This window comes from Salmo salar, chromosome ssa10 (genome assembly GCF_905237065.1).
Source record: "Salmo salar chromosome ssa10, Ssal_v3.1, whole genome shotgun sequence".
NCBI lineage: Eukaryota > Metazoa > Chordata > Actinopteri > Salmoniformes > Salmonidae > Salmo > Salmo salar.
Genome location: NC_059451.1, coordinates 75,534,066 through 75,553,557, shown reverse-complemented (window position 1 = coordinate 75,553,557; position 19,492 = coordinate 75,534,066). Strand labels below are relative to the sequence as shown.

The 19,492-nt window shown below is 42.3% G+C and overlaps 1 protein-coding gene across 2 annotated transcripts in view; it reads right to left on the bottom strand.

The window, feature by feature from the left end:
• The window catches only part of LOC106561044 (receptor-type tyrosine-protein phosphatase eta), a 76,041-nt gene extending 67,684 nt beyond the window's left edge, over nucleotides 1-8,357 (bottom strand). For both annotated transcript variants that reach the window (XM_014124613.2, XM_045688101.1), the window contains exon 1: nucleotides 7,920-8,357. In XM_014124613.2, coding sequence (XP_013980088.2) covers nucleotides 7,920-7,997 — 78 coding nt within the window. In that variant the 5' untranslated portion in view covers nucleotides 7,998-8,357. The remainder of the gene's footprint in view (nucleotides 1-7,919) is intronic.
• Between the last annotated feature and the right edge of the window lie 11,135 nt (nucleotides 8,358-19,492).

Genomic DNA, 19,492 nt, shown 5'->3' with positions numbered 1-19,492 from the left:
GTTATGACATGGTTTGGCTTGGAATGATGATTATAGGGAAAATTTGAGTATCATGTAGTAGCCTAAACCTATCGATGTTACATTGAACTGGGTAAATGGAATATGAATGATAGTCATCCAACATGCTGTAACAGAAATAAGGCCATGCTCATGAAAAAAAAGAATTGTCTACCCTCATCATAAACGGCACTGACCACCACTAATGTTGCGTGGCACCAAACACGACTTCAAAGTGCTGTGCAAAGTGTGTGTGTGTGTGTGTGTGTGTGTGTGTGTGTGTGTGTGTGTGTGTGTGTGTGTGTGTGTGTGTGTGTGTGTGTGTGTGTGTGTGTGTGTGTCCATGCTTTTTATTCCAGGAAAACACCCCTAAATGTAGATGTACACAGCTGCATACGTAACTATAAAAGGGGACGGGCGCAAAGGACTCGCTTCCTTGTTCCCGAGATGGACCCACTGATAGCAACGTCACAATTTTCCCATCAAGAAATGAGTTCACGGGCAGAGAAGTCATTTCACACACACACAGACGAGAGTAATCATTCCATGATAAACTCATGCAAAGCGATGTACTTTTCCTGGGTCTTTAATTGCCGGGTCTCGCTCTCCGAACTGCTGCTACTACCTCACCACCCACACTGTAGTTAACAAGGCTATTTGATCTCAGAGGCCATGTCGATACAGCCGTCTGAAATCCTTTAATGTGTACAAATCACATACAAATTTCCCTGTTACGAAATAAATAGGGATGTGACAGTCTATTGTGATGCTGTCTTTTTCGCTTGTTTGGGTGCTGGAGGTGGCATTCAATGCAAATAAATGCATTTGGAAGATTGATGGTTGATACTTGACGGTGAACTAATTTAGCTCCCTGTTTTTATGTCAACTTCTCGTCTGCTTTTAGTACACACACTGAGTATACAAAACATGAAGAACTTGTCGGGGCACGGACTCTACAAGGTGTCGAAAGTGTTCCACAGGGATGCTGACCCATGTTGACTCCAATGCTTCCCACAGTTGTGTCAAGTTGGCTGGATGTCCTTTTGGGCGGTGGACCATTGTTGATACACACAGGAAACAGTTAAGCATGAAAAACCCAGCAGCGTTGCAGTTCTTGACACAAAAAGGTGAGCCTGGCACCTACTACCATACCCCGTTCAAAGGCACTTAAATCTTTCATCTTGCCCATTCACCCTCTGAATGGCACACATACACAATCCATGTCTCAATTGTCTCAAGGCTTAAAATTCCTTCATTAACCTGTTTCCTCCCCTTCATCTACACTGATTGAAGTGGATGAAACAAGTGACATCAATAAGGGATGATGGCTTTCACCTGGTTAGTCTGTCATGGAAAGAGCAGGTGATCTTAATGTTTTGTAAACTCAGTATTCTGCATTTCAATACGAAAACAGTCTCTCCCGTTCATCTATTATTTTCCATGCCAGACAGTCTCAAAAATCCAAAACCCAAAGACCCTATGGTCCAAGGGGGAAATTGGATGCTCTTCAGATCCAATGTTAACCTATCAGTTCCATCACTCGCTCAGATTTTTACATGTTTTTACATGCACCCAGAGGGGAGCGAGGGCTACTGTGCTGACTCCCGACCCACACCTGTCAATTCCTGTGGCTGCTTTAGGAAGCATTGTGCGATGCTGCTTTGAGTACCCCGCAAACTTCCCACAAACAGATTCCTGGTCCCCCTCCTCGCAGGATGTAAGGGCAAGCACAGTGTGACGAAAGATGCTATCAGAACCAGTAGGCTATAAGACAACACTCACAGCTGGGAAACAGTATAGGCGAAGTAGGCCCCAGATGTGCTATTCTAGTTTTTGTTTTATTTCGAAAACAAGTGATAGACAACAATATATAAAAAAATGGTATGCAGGTGTATTTGGAAGCCCAAGGGCTTGTATGAAAACCACACCACAAAAAAACAATATAGAATACATACGTACAAAATAAAAGGTTTGTCAAAACAGACAACAAAACCTACTAATTATAAATGAATTGTTTAGTAATCACACCAACAACAAAAAAAATACTAATTTTAAATGTGTGTATGTTATGTGAGTGTGTGAAAGTTAGGCTATATATATATATATATATATATATATATATATATATATATATACAGTGCCTTCGGAAAAGTATTGTCTTGGCTTTTTCCACATTTTGTTACGTTAGACCTTTTCTAAAATGGATTAAGCTTTTCCTAGAGCTGGCCGCCCGGCTAAACTGAGCAATCGGGAAAGAAGGGCCTTGAACAGGGAGGTGGGAAAGAACCCGATGGTCACTCGGAGCTCTAGAGTTCCTCTGCGGAGATGGGAGAACCATCTCTGCAGCACTACATCAATCAGACCTTTATGGTAGAGTGGCAAGACGGAAGCCCCTCCTTAGTAAAAGGCACATGACAGTCTGCTTGGAGTTTGCCAAAAGGTACCTAAAGAATCTCAGATCATGAGAAACCAAGATTGAACCTGAATGCCAAATGTCACATCTGGAGGAAACCTGGCACCATACCTATGGTGAAGCATGGTGGTGGCAGCATCATGCTGTGGGGATGTTTTTCAGCAGCAGGGACTGGGAGACTATTCAGGATTGAGGCAAAGATAAACAGAGCAAAGTACAGAGATCCTTGATGAAATCCTGCTCCAGAGCGCTCAGGATCTCAGACTGGGGCAAAGGTTCACCTTCTAACAGGACAAAGATCCTAAGCACACAGCCAAGACAAAGCAGGAGTGGCTTCGGGACACGTCTCTGAATGTCCCTGAGGGGCCCAGCCAGAGCCCAGACTTGAACCCAATCTAACATCTCTGGAGAGACCTGAAAATAGCAGTGCAACAACACTCCCCATCCAACCTGACAGAGCTTGAGAGAATCTGCAGAGAAGAATGGGAGAAACTCCCCAAATACAGGTGTGGCAAGCTTGTAGCGTCATACCCAAGAAAACTCGAGGCTGTAATCACTGCAAAAGGTGCTTCAACAAAGTACTGAATAAAGGGTCTGAATACTTATGTAAATGTTGTATTTCGGGTTTTTTTAATGAATGTGCAAAAAAATTGAACAACCTGTTCTTGTTTTGTCATTATGGGGTATTGTGCGTAGATTGATGAGGAGGGGGAAATTATTTAATACATTTTAGAATAAGGCTATAACGTAACAAAATGTGGGACAAGTCAATGGGTCTGAATACTTTCCGAAGGCAATATCTACACCACAATTTCACCCTTGGGAAACAGTAGAAGAGGAAGGGGAAGGATGAGAAAGCGGGGAAGAGAGTGGGAGTGAGGTAGCCAGTATGGGAGGAGAACATTACATACAAAGGGGGTGAGAAAGAGAGTAAGAGAAAAAGCAAAAGAACAAAAAAATTGCCAGCAAGAACAATAGCAGGAACGAGATTATGTAAAATACTTTAAAGTGCCTTTTCCCTATTGACCTCTCGACCCCTGGGTCCTTTGAGCTGTGAAACACAAAGGTGCCCTCCTCTGAAATGGGTCTTATCTTATCGGTCCCCTACCCACCATCATCATCACCATAATCTCTCCCTTTGGTGGCACTGCCAGCCACTGTTAAATCATACACACACACACATACTCACAACCATGGTTATCAGTACCCGAGAGCTATCAATAGGAACTCGCTCTCAACCACATACGAATCCTAATCTCAAAGCCTTCCACAGTCCCCCAGGGGCCGGCCTAGAACAAACTGAGGGTTATTTGAAATGGCTGCAATAGTAGCGTCTATTTCCCACAGCTTTTCTCTATTTAAAACAATGTTCCTTATTGACTGTAAAAGATCTGAGGCTAACGGTAGAGCGAAACGTGGAGGTTATGAAGTAATATCAGTGAAGAATTCTGTTAAATATTTTGTATTTTTGAAATAAAGGTTTCTTATTCTCTAAATCCAATATGGCCAATCCTTCTTCCCACTATCCACTTCAGAGGACGACTTTGATATTCAAATAACATGGGATCATTATACGGTTTTACTTACATCTTTCCACCCAGTGCTAGGTCACCCTTCTCTGCCCTCCCATTTCCCAATTCTTCTGCTGATTTTGGTTATTTATGAATTCAACGAATTAGCATAATGCTTATATTGAACAACAGATTCTGCTAACATCCCTTGTGATATTTACCCTTTAACTATAGTGCAGTTCACCTCAGAGGCCGGACTGTCTCTTCTACCTGTGTTATAGTAACAGGATTAAAAATCCGTTTTGCATATGTACCATGACCTGTTCTCCTCACGATCACTGTGTGTACTCTTCATAGAAGTTGGCAAGGTGATAAGGCATTGCCTTACCACATCACTACATCACCACTTCCTCATCACCCTTAAATTACCCCGTTTAAAATGCTTTAATTTGAAATGTAACCTTTATTTAACTAGGCAAGTCAGTTAAGAACTAATTCTTATTTACAATGACGGCCTACTCCGGGTAAACCCGGACGACGCTGGGCCAATTTGGGCGCCGCCCTATGGGACTCTCGATCACAGCCGGTTGTGATACAGCCTAGATTCGAAACAGGGTGTCTGTAGTGACGCCTCAAGTACTGAGATGCAATGCCTTAGACCGCTGCGCCACTCGGGAACCCCTTAGGCTGGGTGGACACGCCAAACCAAAGCTTCTCACTGTTTGTGGCACTTTTCATAGGGACAGCTCTTCCAGCAAAACCCTTCAAATCTACTACCAGTGGAAATACCATTGGAATAACATATGTATTTAACTTGTAACAAGCTAGTCAGCACATGCCATTTGTGGATTACTTTTGATTCACTTTTCAATATTATGTTATATTATTCGATAAATCATTTAGTAAATATAAGAGGTATAGGGAAATGTGCATTACAGATGTAAAGCGTTGCCCTGAGCTCTCTCTGTCAGGCTGAAGTCTTACTCCTGTAGCCTACACGTTATATATGAGAACCCACGTCCAAAACAGCATGATCATATCAGGATACAAGCACAGCACTCTCAAGTACTCTCACACACACACACACACACACACATACACACACATACAGTCCTCATTCAATTCCTGACCCCTTTGTGTGGGACTCACACATCTTCTTTTGCCATTCTAACTCACCCTCTCCAGAAATATCAGTTGGAGAGCGGTGGACCTAGTCTATAGTCAAATAGTGGTAGGATAAGCACAGGTTAAATGGCTAATAGGCTCCAACAACTACAGTGCCTTGCAAAAGTATTCCGACTCCTTGGATTTCTTCACAATATATTGTGTTACAACGTGGGATTAAAATTGATTGAATTGTCATTTTTTTGTCAACAATCTACACAAAAGACTCTGTCAAAGTGGAAGAAAAATGATATATTTTTTAAGGATGAATAGAAATTCAATAACTAAAATATTGTCATAGCATAAGTATTCAAGTCAATACATGTTAAAAACACCTTTGACATCGATTACAGCTGTGAGTTTTGGCTAAGTCTATAAAAGAGCTATGCACACCTGGATTGTGCAATATTTTCCCATTATTTTCAAAATTCTTCAAGCCCTGTCAAGATGTTGGGGATCATGGCAAGACAGCAATTTTCAAGTCTTGCCATAGATTTTCAAGCAGATTTAGGTCTAAACTATAACTTGGCCATTCACTCACTGTCTTATTGGTAAGCAAGTTTTCTTCCAGGATTTTGCCTGTTTTTAGCTCCATCCCGTTTATTTTTATCCTGGAAAAACTCCCCAGTATTTGCTGATGTCAAGCATACCCATACCATGACGCAGCCACCACCATGCTTGAAAATAAGGAGGTAGTTACTCCGTGATGTGTTGTGTTGGATTTTCCCCAAACATAAGGCTTAGCATTCAGGCCCAAATTTATTCCTTGGTTGTGTTTTTTTTCAGTATTACTTTAGTGCCTCGTTGCATGTTTTGGAATATTTGTATTCTGTATGTTTGTATTCTTCTTTTCACTCTGTCATTTATGTCATTATTATAATTGTGGAGTCACTACAATGTTGTTGATCCATCCTTAATTTTCTCCCATCACAGCCATTGAAATCTGTAGCTGTTTTAAAAAAGTATATATATTACGGATGGCCTCATGGTAACATCCCTGAGCAGTTTTATTCGGGTCCTGCAGCTCAGTTCAGAAGAATCGCTATCTTTGAAGTGTCTGGGTTGTTTAATATATACATAATCCACAGCATAATTATTAACTTGACCATACTTCAAGAGATATTTCATGTCTGATTTGTTATTGTTACCCATCTACCAATCACTGCCCTTCATTATGAGGCTTTCTAAAAGCTCCCTGGTCTTTGTAGTTGAATATATTTATTTTCTTTTTTTCACCTTTATTTAACCAGGTAGGCCAGTTGAGAACAAGTTCTCATTTACAATTGCGACCTGGCCAAGATAAAGCAAAGCAGTGTGACAAAAACAACACAGAGTTACACATGGGATAAACAAACCTACAGTCAATAACACAATAGAAAAATCTATATACAGTGTGTGCAAATGGAGTAAGGAGGTAAGGCAATAAATAGGCCATAGTAGCGAAGTAATTACAATTTAGCAAATGAACACTGCAGTGATAGATGTACATATGATGTTGTGCAAGTAGAAATACTGGTATGCAAAAGAGCAAAAAAAGTAAATAAAAACAATATGGGGATGAGGTAGGTAGTTGGGTGGGCTATTTACAGATGGGTGCTTGAAATTCAATATTTACAGATGGTGTATGTATGGTTGACAGAGGAAGGGTTAGTCATTCAAAAATCATGTCAACCCCTATTATTTCAAACAGAGTGAGTCCATGTAACTTATTATGTGATTTGTAAAGCAACATTTGATTCCTGACCTAATTTAGGGTTGCCTAAACAAAGTGGCTGAATACTTAAGCAACAACTATATTCTATATGATTATTTATTTTAAAAAAAATGAAATATATATTCTTCCACTTTGACATTAGAGTATTTTGTGTTGACAATTGTTTTAACAATTATAACAATTTAAATCCCGCTTTGAAACACAATACAACATGAAGAAATCCAAGGGGTCTGAAAACTTTTGCAAGCACTGTATGTGCAAAGTATGTTTAATGCTGTGTTTATGTATATTGTGCCCTATCCCTTGTGAATTAAGTCTCTGTTGGTATTGTTGGTGTTTGTATGAATATGATTCTGCAGCAAAAACTTTCTACTATTACAGATGGGTCTGTAATACCTAATCTAGTAGCTGGCAATACACTTGTTGTTTAGCCTATTGTACATGTTGAGTCCATTAAAAGACCCTTTAACAAAAGACATATGAATAAATATCAAATAGCCTAAAGAGAACAATAAGAATCACACACATATTATGCCTAAATATAAAATACTGAATTCCAGAGTGGCATTTTTGCATTTAAATGTATGAAATAATTGTCAAAAATGTGAGGGTATTGGAGAGAGATTAACACATTCTCTCACATCCAACTAAATGCAGACAATCCTGGGCCCCCGTGCGAATAAATAGCTTAATATTGTTGAAACTAAAAGGTCAGTGTATTAATTACTTAGTGACATGAATTGATTATAGTCCTAATTCTAACAAGACCGTATTCATCGCACAATAGAAGCACTGTCATAAACTGAATACATTCTGTAACCTTTCAAATTTTCATGGATTTGACAGAAAAATCGATAAATAAGATTTCCATTATTATTATTATTCAATGACTTTACAAACTCATGTATACATACTCTCTATACAGACTGATAGTGATAGGCCTAAGTATTAAATGCTGCGGCCACTTTCTGGCATAGGAACAGAACTTTACCTGACGCGACAGGTGCAATGTTCAGCATCGTCATTCATGACACAGTATTATGGCTTTTCTATAGAAACAACAAGACCTAAAACCTCTCCAAGTTGTGTTAATGTTGTCAAATATAAATCAGTCGCTTACTTTGAGAAACAGATATAGGACGACAGACGTCATGAGAAGAACACCGAAGCAGGACATTCGACTCATGATGCCGAACATCTGGGAGAAACTTCACAAGCGTTTCTTGCTAGTGTGCGCTTGCAATTCCAAACGTTACTTTTTCTTGAAAACTATCTCCTTGACTTTTGATTTTATAGCCGCGTGCAGTTTAGCCTTGTCGCTGGTGTGGTCTTGTAAACTGTTGCGCTGGCTCCGGTCGCCAAATGAGTGGTGGTGTTTATAGGAAGAAGTTACTTTTCTGTGTCCCCTTTTGCGGGGTGGAGCAGTGGCCTCTGGCGTCACTTTCAGAAGTTATAGTTGTGTGCATGCCTGTGCAGACAGCTTGGCTATGCGCCTCCTCCTCTACTTCACTTTCTGGCAATGGTCTCTGTGGTCATTTAATCAATGCTGTTGCTAACGTTACTGGGTCCTCTTCCTCCGCGAGGACTTCGGGGAGGAAGTCTTTCATTCAGAAATGTAGCCATCCCACATTCTTGCCATAACTCCGCGAAACAGTGTTAAGAAATGCATCCATGACGGGGTTCCTCAACAATTCCAAGCGCAGCCAAGGCTAATGTTTATGGAAACTAAAATCACTGCTTTCTGTAAGTGTGTTCTAAAACATGTGTACATGACCAATAACATTTGATTTGAAGTCTTATCTCCACACCTAAATAATTGTAATAGTATTTATATTGTGTATATTGAAACTGGTTGTTTACAATGGGCCTATGTCCCTTATTTGCATACACCAGACCTGAGTCATATACCAAATATATTGAACTGGCTTGATTTTGTTGGCCCGGTTTTTGAAGGATAACATGGAGTAGTCCCAAAAGTGCAATCCCTTAAATCAAGTATAGCTTAAATGCTAGACCCAATCCACAAGACACATACGTTTTTTTCATAGAGTAAATTCGGAAAGTATTCAGACCCCTTGACCTTTTCAACATTGCTATGTTACAGCCTTATTCTAAAATTGATTAAATAAATACAAAACTCCTCATCAATCTACACACAATATCCCATAGTGACAAACAGAAACAAGTTTTGTAGAAATTTCAGCTAATTTATATTTTTTAAAAACATATCTTATTTACATAAGTTTTCAGACTCTTTGCTATGAGACTTGACATTTAGCTTAGGTGCATCCTGTTTCCATTGATCATCCTTGAGATGTTTCTACAACTTGACTGGAGTCCACCTGTGGTAAATCAATTGATTGGACATGATTTGGGAAGGCACACACCTGTCTATATAAGGTCCTACAGTTGACAGTGCATGTCAGAGCAAAAAGCCATGAGGTCGAAGGAATTGTCCGTAGCGGTCCGAGACAGGATTGTGTCGAAGCACAGATCTGGGGAAGGGTAACAATACATGTCTGCAGCATTGAAGGTCTCCAAGACCATAATGGCCTCCATCATTCTTAAATGGACGAAGTTTGGTCAATCTGACAGAGTCTCAGAGTTCCTCTGTGAAGATGGGAGAACCTTCCAGAAAAACAACCATCTCTGCAGCACTCCACCAATCAGGCCTTTATTGTAGTGGCCAGATGGAAGCCACTCCTCAGTAAAAAGCACATGACAGCCCGCTTGGAGTTTGTCAAAAGCCACCTAAAGGACTCTCAGACCATGAGAAACAAGATTGAACTCTTTGGCCTGAATACTAAGTGTCACGTCTGGAAGAAACCTGACACTGTCCCTACGGTGAAGCATGGTGGGATGTTTTTCAGTGGCAGGGACTGGGAGACTAGTCAGGATCGAGAGAAAGATGAACGGAGCAAAGTACAGAGAGATCTTTGCTGAAAACCTGCTCCAGAGCACTCAGGGCCCCAGAAACTCCCCAAATACAGGTGTGCCAAGCTTGTAGCGTCATACCCAAGAAGACTCGAGGCTGTAATCGCTGCCAAAGATGCTTCAACAAAGCACTGAGTAAAGGGTCTGAATACTTATGTAAATGTAATATGTCCGTTTTTTTTATCTGTTTGTCATTATGGGGTATTGTGTGTAGATTGATGAGGGGGAAAAACAATTCAATACATTTTAGAATAAGGCTGTGACGTAACAAAATGTGGAAAAAGTCAAGGTGTCTGAATACTTTCCGAATACACTGTATGTTTCGTTGCGAACACGTTACTATTGATGTTCCTGACCAGATTTCACTTGTTTTCCCAAATTAAGCTCTGGGTAGCTACAGGAACACACTCTAAAAATGTGGGGTTCAACAAGGGTTCTTCTAAGATTCTCAAAGTTCTTCGAAAGAACCTTAAGGTTCTTGGCACTGAAAATGGCCCCCAAAAGGTTCTTCTTCTCAAGCTCTGTTCATCGAGTAACCTCCTTAGTTGGTGGGGGGTTTTGCAGGAACCTAACTGCCCAACTGAAACATTTGAATTTGATTCTGAAAGGACAGCAGGTGTAGGCACTTCACTGAAAAATGTAGAAATTTAAGGTTTGTCCCCTGTATAATCTAAATGTATATTGTTTTCTGATTATACCATCTATCTATTCATATTTGTTCAAATTTTTCTAAAACACAAAATGGACACAATTTAATGGATATCAATCAACAAATACCAAATAAGGAGGTTCCTCGATGAACCCCACCTCCTATGGAGTTCTTGGAAGAACCTTTTGGGGGGCCATTTTCAGTGCCAAGAACCCTAAGGTATCAGAACTCATGATAAGACCCAGATGCAGACAGCTAGAGTCACATGTGTATTGACCCAAACAGGGGGCAGGCAAAAGACAGGTCAAAGGCAGGCAGAGGTCCGTAATCCAGGCCAGAGTCAATAAGGTAAGGAACAGCAGGCAGGCTCGGGGTCATGACAGGCAGAGGTTCACAAACAGGTCAGAGTCAGACAGGTTCAAAATGGCAGGCAGGTTCGGGGTCATGACAGGCAGAGGTTCACAAACAGGTCAGAGTCAGACAGGTTCAAAATGGCAGGCAGGTTCGGGGTCAAGGCAGGCAGAATGGTCAGAACCGGGGAAACTAGGAAACAGAACTTGAGAAAGCAGGGAGATGGAGAAACACGCTGGTAAGACCTGACAAGACAAGACGAACTGGCATCAAACAGAGAACACAGGTATAAATACACTGGGGATAATGAGGAAGATGGGTAACACCTGGAGGGGGGTGGAGACAACCACAAAGACAGGTTAAACAGATCAGGGTGTAACATAAGGTTCTTCAAAGAACTTTGAGCATCTTAGAAGAACCCTTGTTGAACTCCTAATTTTTTGAGTGTAAGGGTTTGTATCATTCACAACTAAAGTTGCTAAATAATTCTAAATCTAGCATATAGGACCTGTTTCAAATGATCACTTTTATGCTCAACATAGCCACTTCATATGAGCAGTCGCTCTGTAATGGGGAAATATCATTTCTAGTTTATTCAGCTATGTCCATTTACACTTTTCTTATTATAAAACCATATCAAATAATAGCACAGGACGTGCCTATCTTGTCAGCTAAATGAACTAGCCTAAAGCCTATGGTATGGCGCATAGCCAGATAATTTAGTCTACAGCAGGCCAACTCATATTCTGTTCTTCTGAAATACATTTTCTTCATATCATAATGTTTCTTTAGACCTGACTAAAATAAATAATGAATTTATTCTGATGGTGTATATTAAATTGACTTATTAGACTTTTTAAAATGTTGATGTTCCAAAGGTGTTCATCACTGGCTTGTATGCGTGGAGGCCAGGAGATGCTAAACATGTAAATGTTAATTAACGGTCAATTACCATGGGGCCAGCAGTCTTTTGCATGACAATAACTGGCTGACAAAATGTCATGACTGCCACAGCCCTAACCGGATTAGGGTTAGTCTCTAGTGTTCCGGAACAAAACTTTTATTTGAGAACCAAACAGAACCTTTATTTGAGAACAGTTAATAACGTAATTTTTTTGTTCCAAACATTCTTAATATTCCTACACTCTTAGAAAAGTAGGGGATATAGGGGAACACTTTTTAGTGCAGTAAGCTCTTTGCAAAGGGTTCTACCTAGAACCCTCTATCTGGGGTTCTTCATAAAACCTCCTGTAAATAGTTCTACCTAGAACACTCTATGAAGAGTTCTGCCTAGAAACCTCAATGAACGGTTCTACCAATAACTATTTTATCCTCTTTTATCTTTGAAGGTGTTCTTCCTAGAACCCTTTATTATTATATATACACTGCTCAAAAAAATAAAGGGAACACTTAAACAACACAATGTAACTCAAAGTCAATCACACTTCTGTGAAATCAAACTGTCCACTTAGGAAGCAACACTGATTGACAATACATTTCACATGCTGTTGTGCAAATGGAATAGACAACAGGTGGAAATTATAGGCAATAAGCAAGACACCCCCAATAAAGGAGTGGTTCAGCAGGTGGTGACCACAGACCACTTCTCATTTCCTATGCTTCCTGGCTGATGTTTTGGTCACTTTTGAATGCTGGCGGTGCTTTCACTCTAGTGGTAGCATGAGACGGAGTCTACAACCCACACAAGTGGCTCAGGTAGTGCAGCTCATCCAGGATGGCACATCAATGCGAGCTGTGGCAAGAAGGTTTGCTGTGTCTGTCAGCGTAGTGTCCAGAGCACGGAGGCGCTACCAGGAGACAGGCCTGTACATCAGGAGACGTGGAGGAGGCCGTAGGAGGGCAACAACCCAGCAGCAGGACCGCTACCTCTGCCTTTGTGCAAGGAGGAGCAGGAGAAGCACTGCCAGAGCCCTGCAAAATGACCTCCAGCAGGCCACAAATGTGCATGTGTCTGGTCAAACGGTCAGAAACAGACTCCATGAGGGTGGTATGAGAGCCCGACGTCCACAGGTGGGGGTTATGCTTACAGCCCAACACCGTGCAGGACGTTTGGCATTTGCCAGAGAACACCAAGATTGGCAAATTCGCCACTGGCGCCCTGTGCTCTTCACAGATGAAAGCAGGTTCATACTGAGCACGTGACAAACGTGACAGAGTCTGGAGATGCCGTGGAGAACGTTCTGCTGCCTGCAACATCCTCCAGCATGACCGGTTTGGTGGTGGGTCAGTCATGGTGTTGTGGCATTTCTTTGGGGGGCCGCACAGCCCTCCATGTGCTCGCCAGAGGTAGCCTGACTGCCATTAGGTACCGAGATGAGATCCTCAGACATCTTGTGAGACCATATGCTGATGCGGTTGGCCCTGGGTTCCTCCTAATGCAAGACAATGCTAGACCTCATGTGGCTGGAGTGTGTCAGCAGTTCCTGCAAGAGGAAGTCATTGATGCTATGGACTGGCCCGCCCCTTCCCCAGACCTGAATCCAATTGAGCACATCTGGGACATCATGTCTCGCTCCATCCACCAACGCCACGTTGCACCACAGACTGTCCAGGAGTTGGCGGATGCTTTAGTCCAGGTCTGGGAGGAGATCCCTCAGGAGACCATCCGCCACCTAATCAGGAGCATGCCCAGGCGTTGTAGGGAGGTCATACAGGCACGTGGAGGCCACACACACTACTGAGCCTCATTTTGACTTGTTTTAAGGACATTACATCAAAGTTGGATCAGCCTGTAGTGTGGTTTTCCACTTTCATTTTGAGTGTGACTCCAAATCCAGGCCTCCATGGGTTGATAAATTGGATTTCCATGGATTATTTTTGTGTGATTTTGTTGTCAGCACATTCAACTATGTAAAGAAAAAAGTATTTAATAAGATTATTTCTTTCATTCAGATCTAGGATGTGTTGTTTAAGCGTTCCCTTTATTTTTTTGAGCAGTATATATACACTTGCCCTCCTACGGCCTCCTCCACATCTCCTGATGTACTGGCCTGTCTCCTGGTAGCGCCTCCATGCTCTGGACACTAAGCTGACAGACACAGAAACCTTCTTGCCACAGCTCGCATTGATGTGCCATCCTGGATGAGCTGCACTACCTGAGCCACTTGTGTGGGTTGTAGACTCCGTCTCATGCTACCACTAGAGTGAAAGCACCGCCAGCATTCAAAAGTGACCAAAACATCAGCCAGGAAGCATAGGAAATGAGAAGTGGTCTGTGGTCACCACCTGCTGAACCACTCCTTTATTGGGGGTGTCTTGCTTATTGCCTATAATTTCCACCTGTTGTCTATTCCATTTGCACAACAGCATGTGAAATGTATTGTCAATCAGTGTTGCTTCCTAAGTGGACAGTTTGATTTCACAGAAGTGTGATTGACTTGGAGTTACATTGTGTTGTTTAAGTGTTCCCTTAATTTTTTTGAGCAGTATATATATATATATAGCATTTAAATAAATGTACCCCCTTTTTCCCCCGATTTGGATCTTGTCCCATCGCTGCAACTCACCAACGGGCTCGGGAGGCGGAGGTCAAGTCATGCGTCCTCCGAAACATGACCTGCCAAACCACGCTTCTTAACATCCGCCCGCCAATGTGTCGGAAGAAACCTGATGACTGAGGTCAGCCTGCAGGCACCCGGCCCCCCACAAGGAGTTGCTAGACCGCGGGGAGCCAAGTAAAGCCCCCCCTGGCTAAACCCTCCCCTAACCTGGACGAAGCTGGGTCAATTGTGCACCGCCCTATGGGACTCCCGATCACAGACGGTTGTGCCTTAGACCTCTGCGCCACTCGGGAGGCCTAGAACCTTTTATGAGTGGTTCCACTAGCCTTATTAGCCTTTAAAATTAAACTCTTTCTGACAATACATTACATGCTGTATATCATAAGCCTTTAGAATACTAGAATGGAAATTCACCTTCTTATGATGGACTAAAGGTCAGCCACCATCGGTGTTGCAAATTCCTACTTAAATTAACACTTTATTAGAGCTGATGCTGTTACACTTTCTCAGTGTTAGATAATTAACTCCTGTGTTGTTACCTAACTCGTTTTAGGGTGTTGTTTTAACACTAGGGTATAGGCTTATTTGCATATTTATTTCCCAGGGTGCCTTTTGAGTACATTTTTTTTAGGTACATGAATGTTTGCCCTCCTTCAAAAGAAGAAGGGAGGAAAGGAAACAAAAGCACCCAGGTTCCAGCCAGGGCAAATACTGAACACAATGGACATTCCTAATTAAGGAAAAGTGGTTATATATACTGGCTGCTGGCCACACGTGTCCCGAGGTGTCTTCAAGGGGCTTTAGGGCTGCATTATAATCCAAAAACCTTGCTCCCTTCCTTCTACCCTTGTTGACTCCCTTCCTTCTACCCTCGTTGATTCCCTTCCTTTTAGATCTGCGAGTATTAGGTGTATTTTTCACTAGTAGGTCAGCTCATCAGGTAGACTAAGACAAGTCGAGTTTCAACCAGCATAGAATGATCTGTAAGAGTAAGGGTGCAGGTTTTGGACTGGAAAACTCCTAGGAATGCAAGAGTTTGTGACAGTTCTAACAAACCTGATTCTGCTAATCAGCTACCCATCAGGACATTCATTAGCTGGATCAGATGTGTTAGATTACGGCTGGAGCAAAAGCCTGGAAGCAAAGGGGGTCTCCAGGGGGAGAGCTACTTTGCTCCAAGACTTAGAGAGGTTGAGTCTGTCTCTCACAGGGAGATGGAAAGTTGAGCATGTGTCAACAATAGAGGTTGAGCCTGTCTGTATAACACCTTTACACCGGATGGGCAGACACGTTTTTCCCCGCCACGATTCCACTGGTTTAATTAAAATAAATATAAGATAATTATGGGAGGATGTTTTTAAAACGGTCAGATCCAAATGGGCCTCGCCTTCCCTCTGTCACATACTCTAGTACACTAAGACTGTTCCCTCTGCTCCCTCCGCTGCTCTCGGCCTCTCTGGTTTGGAGAGAAAAACGTTATGAAAACAAATGTTTGTGTGCTTGTGTCAGCATTTCATGTTAGATATTCCCCAAGGAGCCCCATGAAAGAAATACCCATTTAAGTCACATTGGGACCTAAAGTAAACTGGGAATGTTTCTTATTCACTTCCTGGAATATCAACTGTACTTGTGAGTTTAACGATGTCTTACTCCCGGAAACTCCACATAATGATTATCCTAGGAAAAGATGGACGGGGCCCCTCAGTGTCTGCAGAAAGGGTAGTTTAAGCTTATACAGAGTTCAGGGTTGCCAGATTTTGTTGTTTTAACCAGGAGTTTGCCTGATATGGCAACCAGGGCAGGCTAAGTTCAGGGAGGAAGGGGAGGAGAGGAGAAAGCGATGACTGTATATGAATGGACAAAGCCATCGATCACGTGACATCATTAATTCCTATGTGAAGACTCAATAGTGCATTGAAGCCAAATCATGTAGATTAAGATGGCGTCTCATGGATACATAATACGCACAGTTTGAGCTACTCCAGGATGTGACGTTGCAAGACAGCTCAGTGCTGCCCCCTCTCATTGAGTACTAGAGGCTGCCATTAGCAACTTAATTATCTTTATAACTTCTTCTGTAATAATCAGTTCAAGGACACACATCTGGTGTATTAGAAACAATTACTGGGACCATGACTATTTTCTAAACATATTTTTGTTTACACGAAGATTGACATTTTCCCATTCACTATAATGGAGGATCCTGTTTTCTGTTAAAAATACATTCTTTAGGCGGGGGAGGGGGGATAACTCCTCTTCAGTCAGGATCACAGAGTCCCTCTGTTGTATTGGACTGTACTGTTCTGTACTGAATAAAATGTATTTATAAAGCCCTTTTTACATCAGCCAATGTCACAAAGTGCTATACAGAAACCCAGCCTAAAACCCCAAACAGCAAGCAATGCAGATGTAGAAGCACAGAGGCTAGGAAAAACTCCCTAGAAAGGCAGGAACATAGGAAGAAATCAAGAGGAACCAGGCTCTGAGGGGTGGCCAGTCCTCTTCTGGCTGTGCCGGGTGGAGATTATAACAGTACGTACATGGACAAGATGTTCAAACGTTCATAGATGACCAGCAGAGTCAAATAATAATAATTACAGTGGTTGTAGAGGGTGCAACAGGTCAACACCTCAGGAGTGAATGTCAGTTGGCTTTTTATAGCCGATCATTCAAGGTTAGAGACAGCAGGTGCGATAGAGAGAGAGAGTCGAAAACAGCTGGTCCCGGACAAGGTAGCACGTCCGGTGAACAGGTCAGGGTTCCATAGCCGCAAGCAGAACAGTTGAAACTGGAGCAGCAGCACGACCAGGTGGACTGGGGACAGCAAGGAGTCATCAGGCCAGGTAGTCCTGAGGTCCTCAGAGAGAAGAGAAGAGAGAGAAAATCCTTAAATTCACACAGGACACCATACTGTACTCAATGTCCAAATGCTTGGCTAAAGGGAGAGTTCTTTTTAACATCTTTTTACATTTGAAATCTCTGTCCCAACCATCCATTAAAGGCATAGAGTTTCATATGTCTGTATGAAACTGTCATTTTCCACTATCTACCCCTGTGAGAATTCTCTCTCTTTCTCTCTCTGCCTTCCTCTCTCCCTCTCACCCTCATGTGTCAAGCTGTAATTCCGATCATGACCAGTGACTGTGGATGTTTACGTCTTTACTGCCAAAACCATGTTCCAGTTCATATCCACCTTGTTTAGTTTGGACACTCTTAATATGCAGGGCTCACAATCTCTCTGTACAGATAATTATGTTATCAGACCCACTCCACTGTCCTCTCCTCTGAAACACTTCCACAGGACACATCATAATATGAAAATACACAATGTTACCAGTAGTGATGACATTATTACCATTAGGTAACACTTTACTGTACACCCAGTGTCATAACACTTTATGACAAGATCATAATCATTTCATAATTTTACATTTACATTTACGTCATTTAGCAGACGCTCTTAGCCAGAGCGACTTACAAATTGGTGCATTGACCTTATGATTTCCAGTGGAATAACCACTTTACAATAGTACATCTATATATATTTTTTTTTTTGGTTGGGTTAGAAGGATTACTATATCCTATCCCAGGTATTCCTTAAAGAGGTGGGGTTTCAGGTGTCTACGGAAGGTAATGTCATAACAGCTGACATAACTTGTCGTAACCTGCCATAATATGATCATAACACTGTCATGACCCATATATTTAACCCTATTGTGACATAAATAGCATTATTTTTTTTAATAGTTTTTTAAAAATATTTTTATTTTTTATTGTTTTTAGTAATTTTTTACCCCTTTTTTCTCCCCAATTTCGTGGTATCCAATTGTTAGTAGTTACTGTCTTGTCTCATCGCTACAACTCCCGCACGGACTCGGGAGAGGCGAAGGTCGAGAGCCATGTGTCCTCCGAAACACAACCCAACCAATCCGCACTGCTTCTTAACACAGCGCGCATCCAACCCAGAAGCCAGCCGCACCAATGTTTCGGAGGAAACACCGTACACCTAGCGACCTAGCTCAGCTCTGTACACCACACATACAATTATTACAAGAATTTCGCTACACCAGCAATAACATCTGCTAAATATGTGTATGTAACCAATAATATATTTGATTATCTTTAAGGTGTGACAATAATCCTTGTACGAACTCAAACCCAGGTGCAGAGAAACACAGTAAGCAGAGGTAGGGGTAAATTCAGAACTTTTACTTAGAGTTGTCACAGTATCCACAGAAGGTGGCGCCCTTCCTCGGCCGGGCGGCGCTCGGCGGTCGTCATCGCCGGCCTACTAGCTGCCACCGATCAATGTTTCTGTGTCTTTTGGTTTTGTCTGGCTGTTCTTGTCTGTCATTAGTGGGGGGTTATTTAGTGTGTCTTTTCAGTTCAGGATTTCGTGCGGGATTGTTTTATGTCCACTCTGGACAGATGTTAATGAGTGCTGCTCTCTTTATTCTATAATTGACCGGGCTGCGCCCCGTGCGTCATTTTTGTTTTGGGAACGTGTTTTCCCTCGTTGAGTATTGTGTGTGCCCTGTGCCTTTCGGCTTCTTGTGTTGTTTCCGGATTTCCCATTTAAACACTATCACTCCGGACTTCTGTCTCCTGCAACTGACTCTGCCTCTCTACTGATCCTGGTAAAACGTGACAAGAGTCTTAAAAGAAACAAAGCAGCAGCACAAGAGCATATTAACCAAACATGAGACCAAAGCAATGATACAGGCCAACTGAGGAACCTAAATAACCAGGCAACCAGGTGAACAGAGAAGGTAATTAAACGCAGGTGAAACCAATAAGAAATAATCAGGGTAACCTGGAAACTAGAAAACAAGGTAAGGGTGCCCTCCAGCGGTAGCCTAAGGCAACAACACTCCAATAACACAGAACCTGTTACAGCTCCTGCTGCTGACGAGGAGTCTTGTCCCGGATGCATGTCGGACAGGCAGCCACAAAGGTCAGAGTGTCCGCCTCCGCCGAATGCCACCAAAACCTCCTCCTCAGAAACTCTAGCATTCACTGCCCTCCCAGATGAGAGGTGAGATGCGATGAGTGACCCCACTCAATTACCTTGGACCGTGCCCCAAGAGGGACAAAAAGTCTGTTAGGTGGGCAGCCGTCAGGAACTGCCTCCCTACCTTGCGCCTCCCTAACTACAGTCTCTATACCCCAGGACACCGGGGGATGATGGATCCAAGCGGCCAATCCTCACTGGAGCTGGGGAACTGGCAAGAAAGGGCA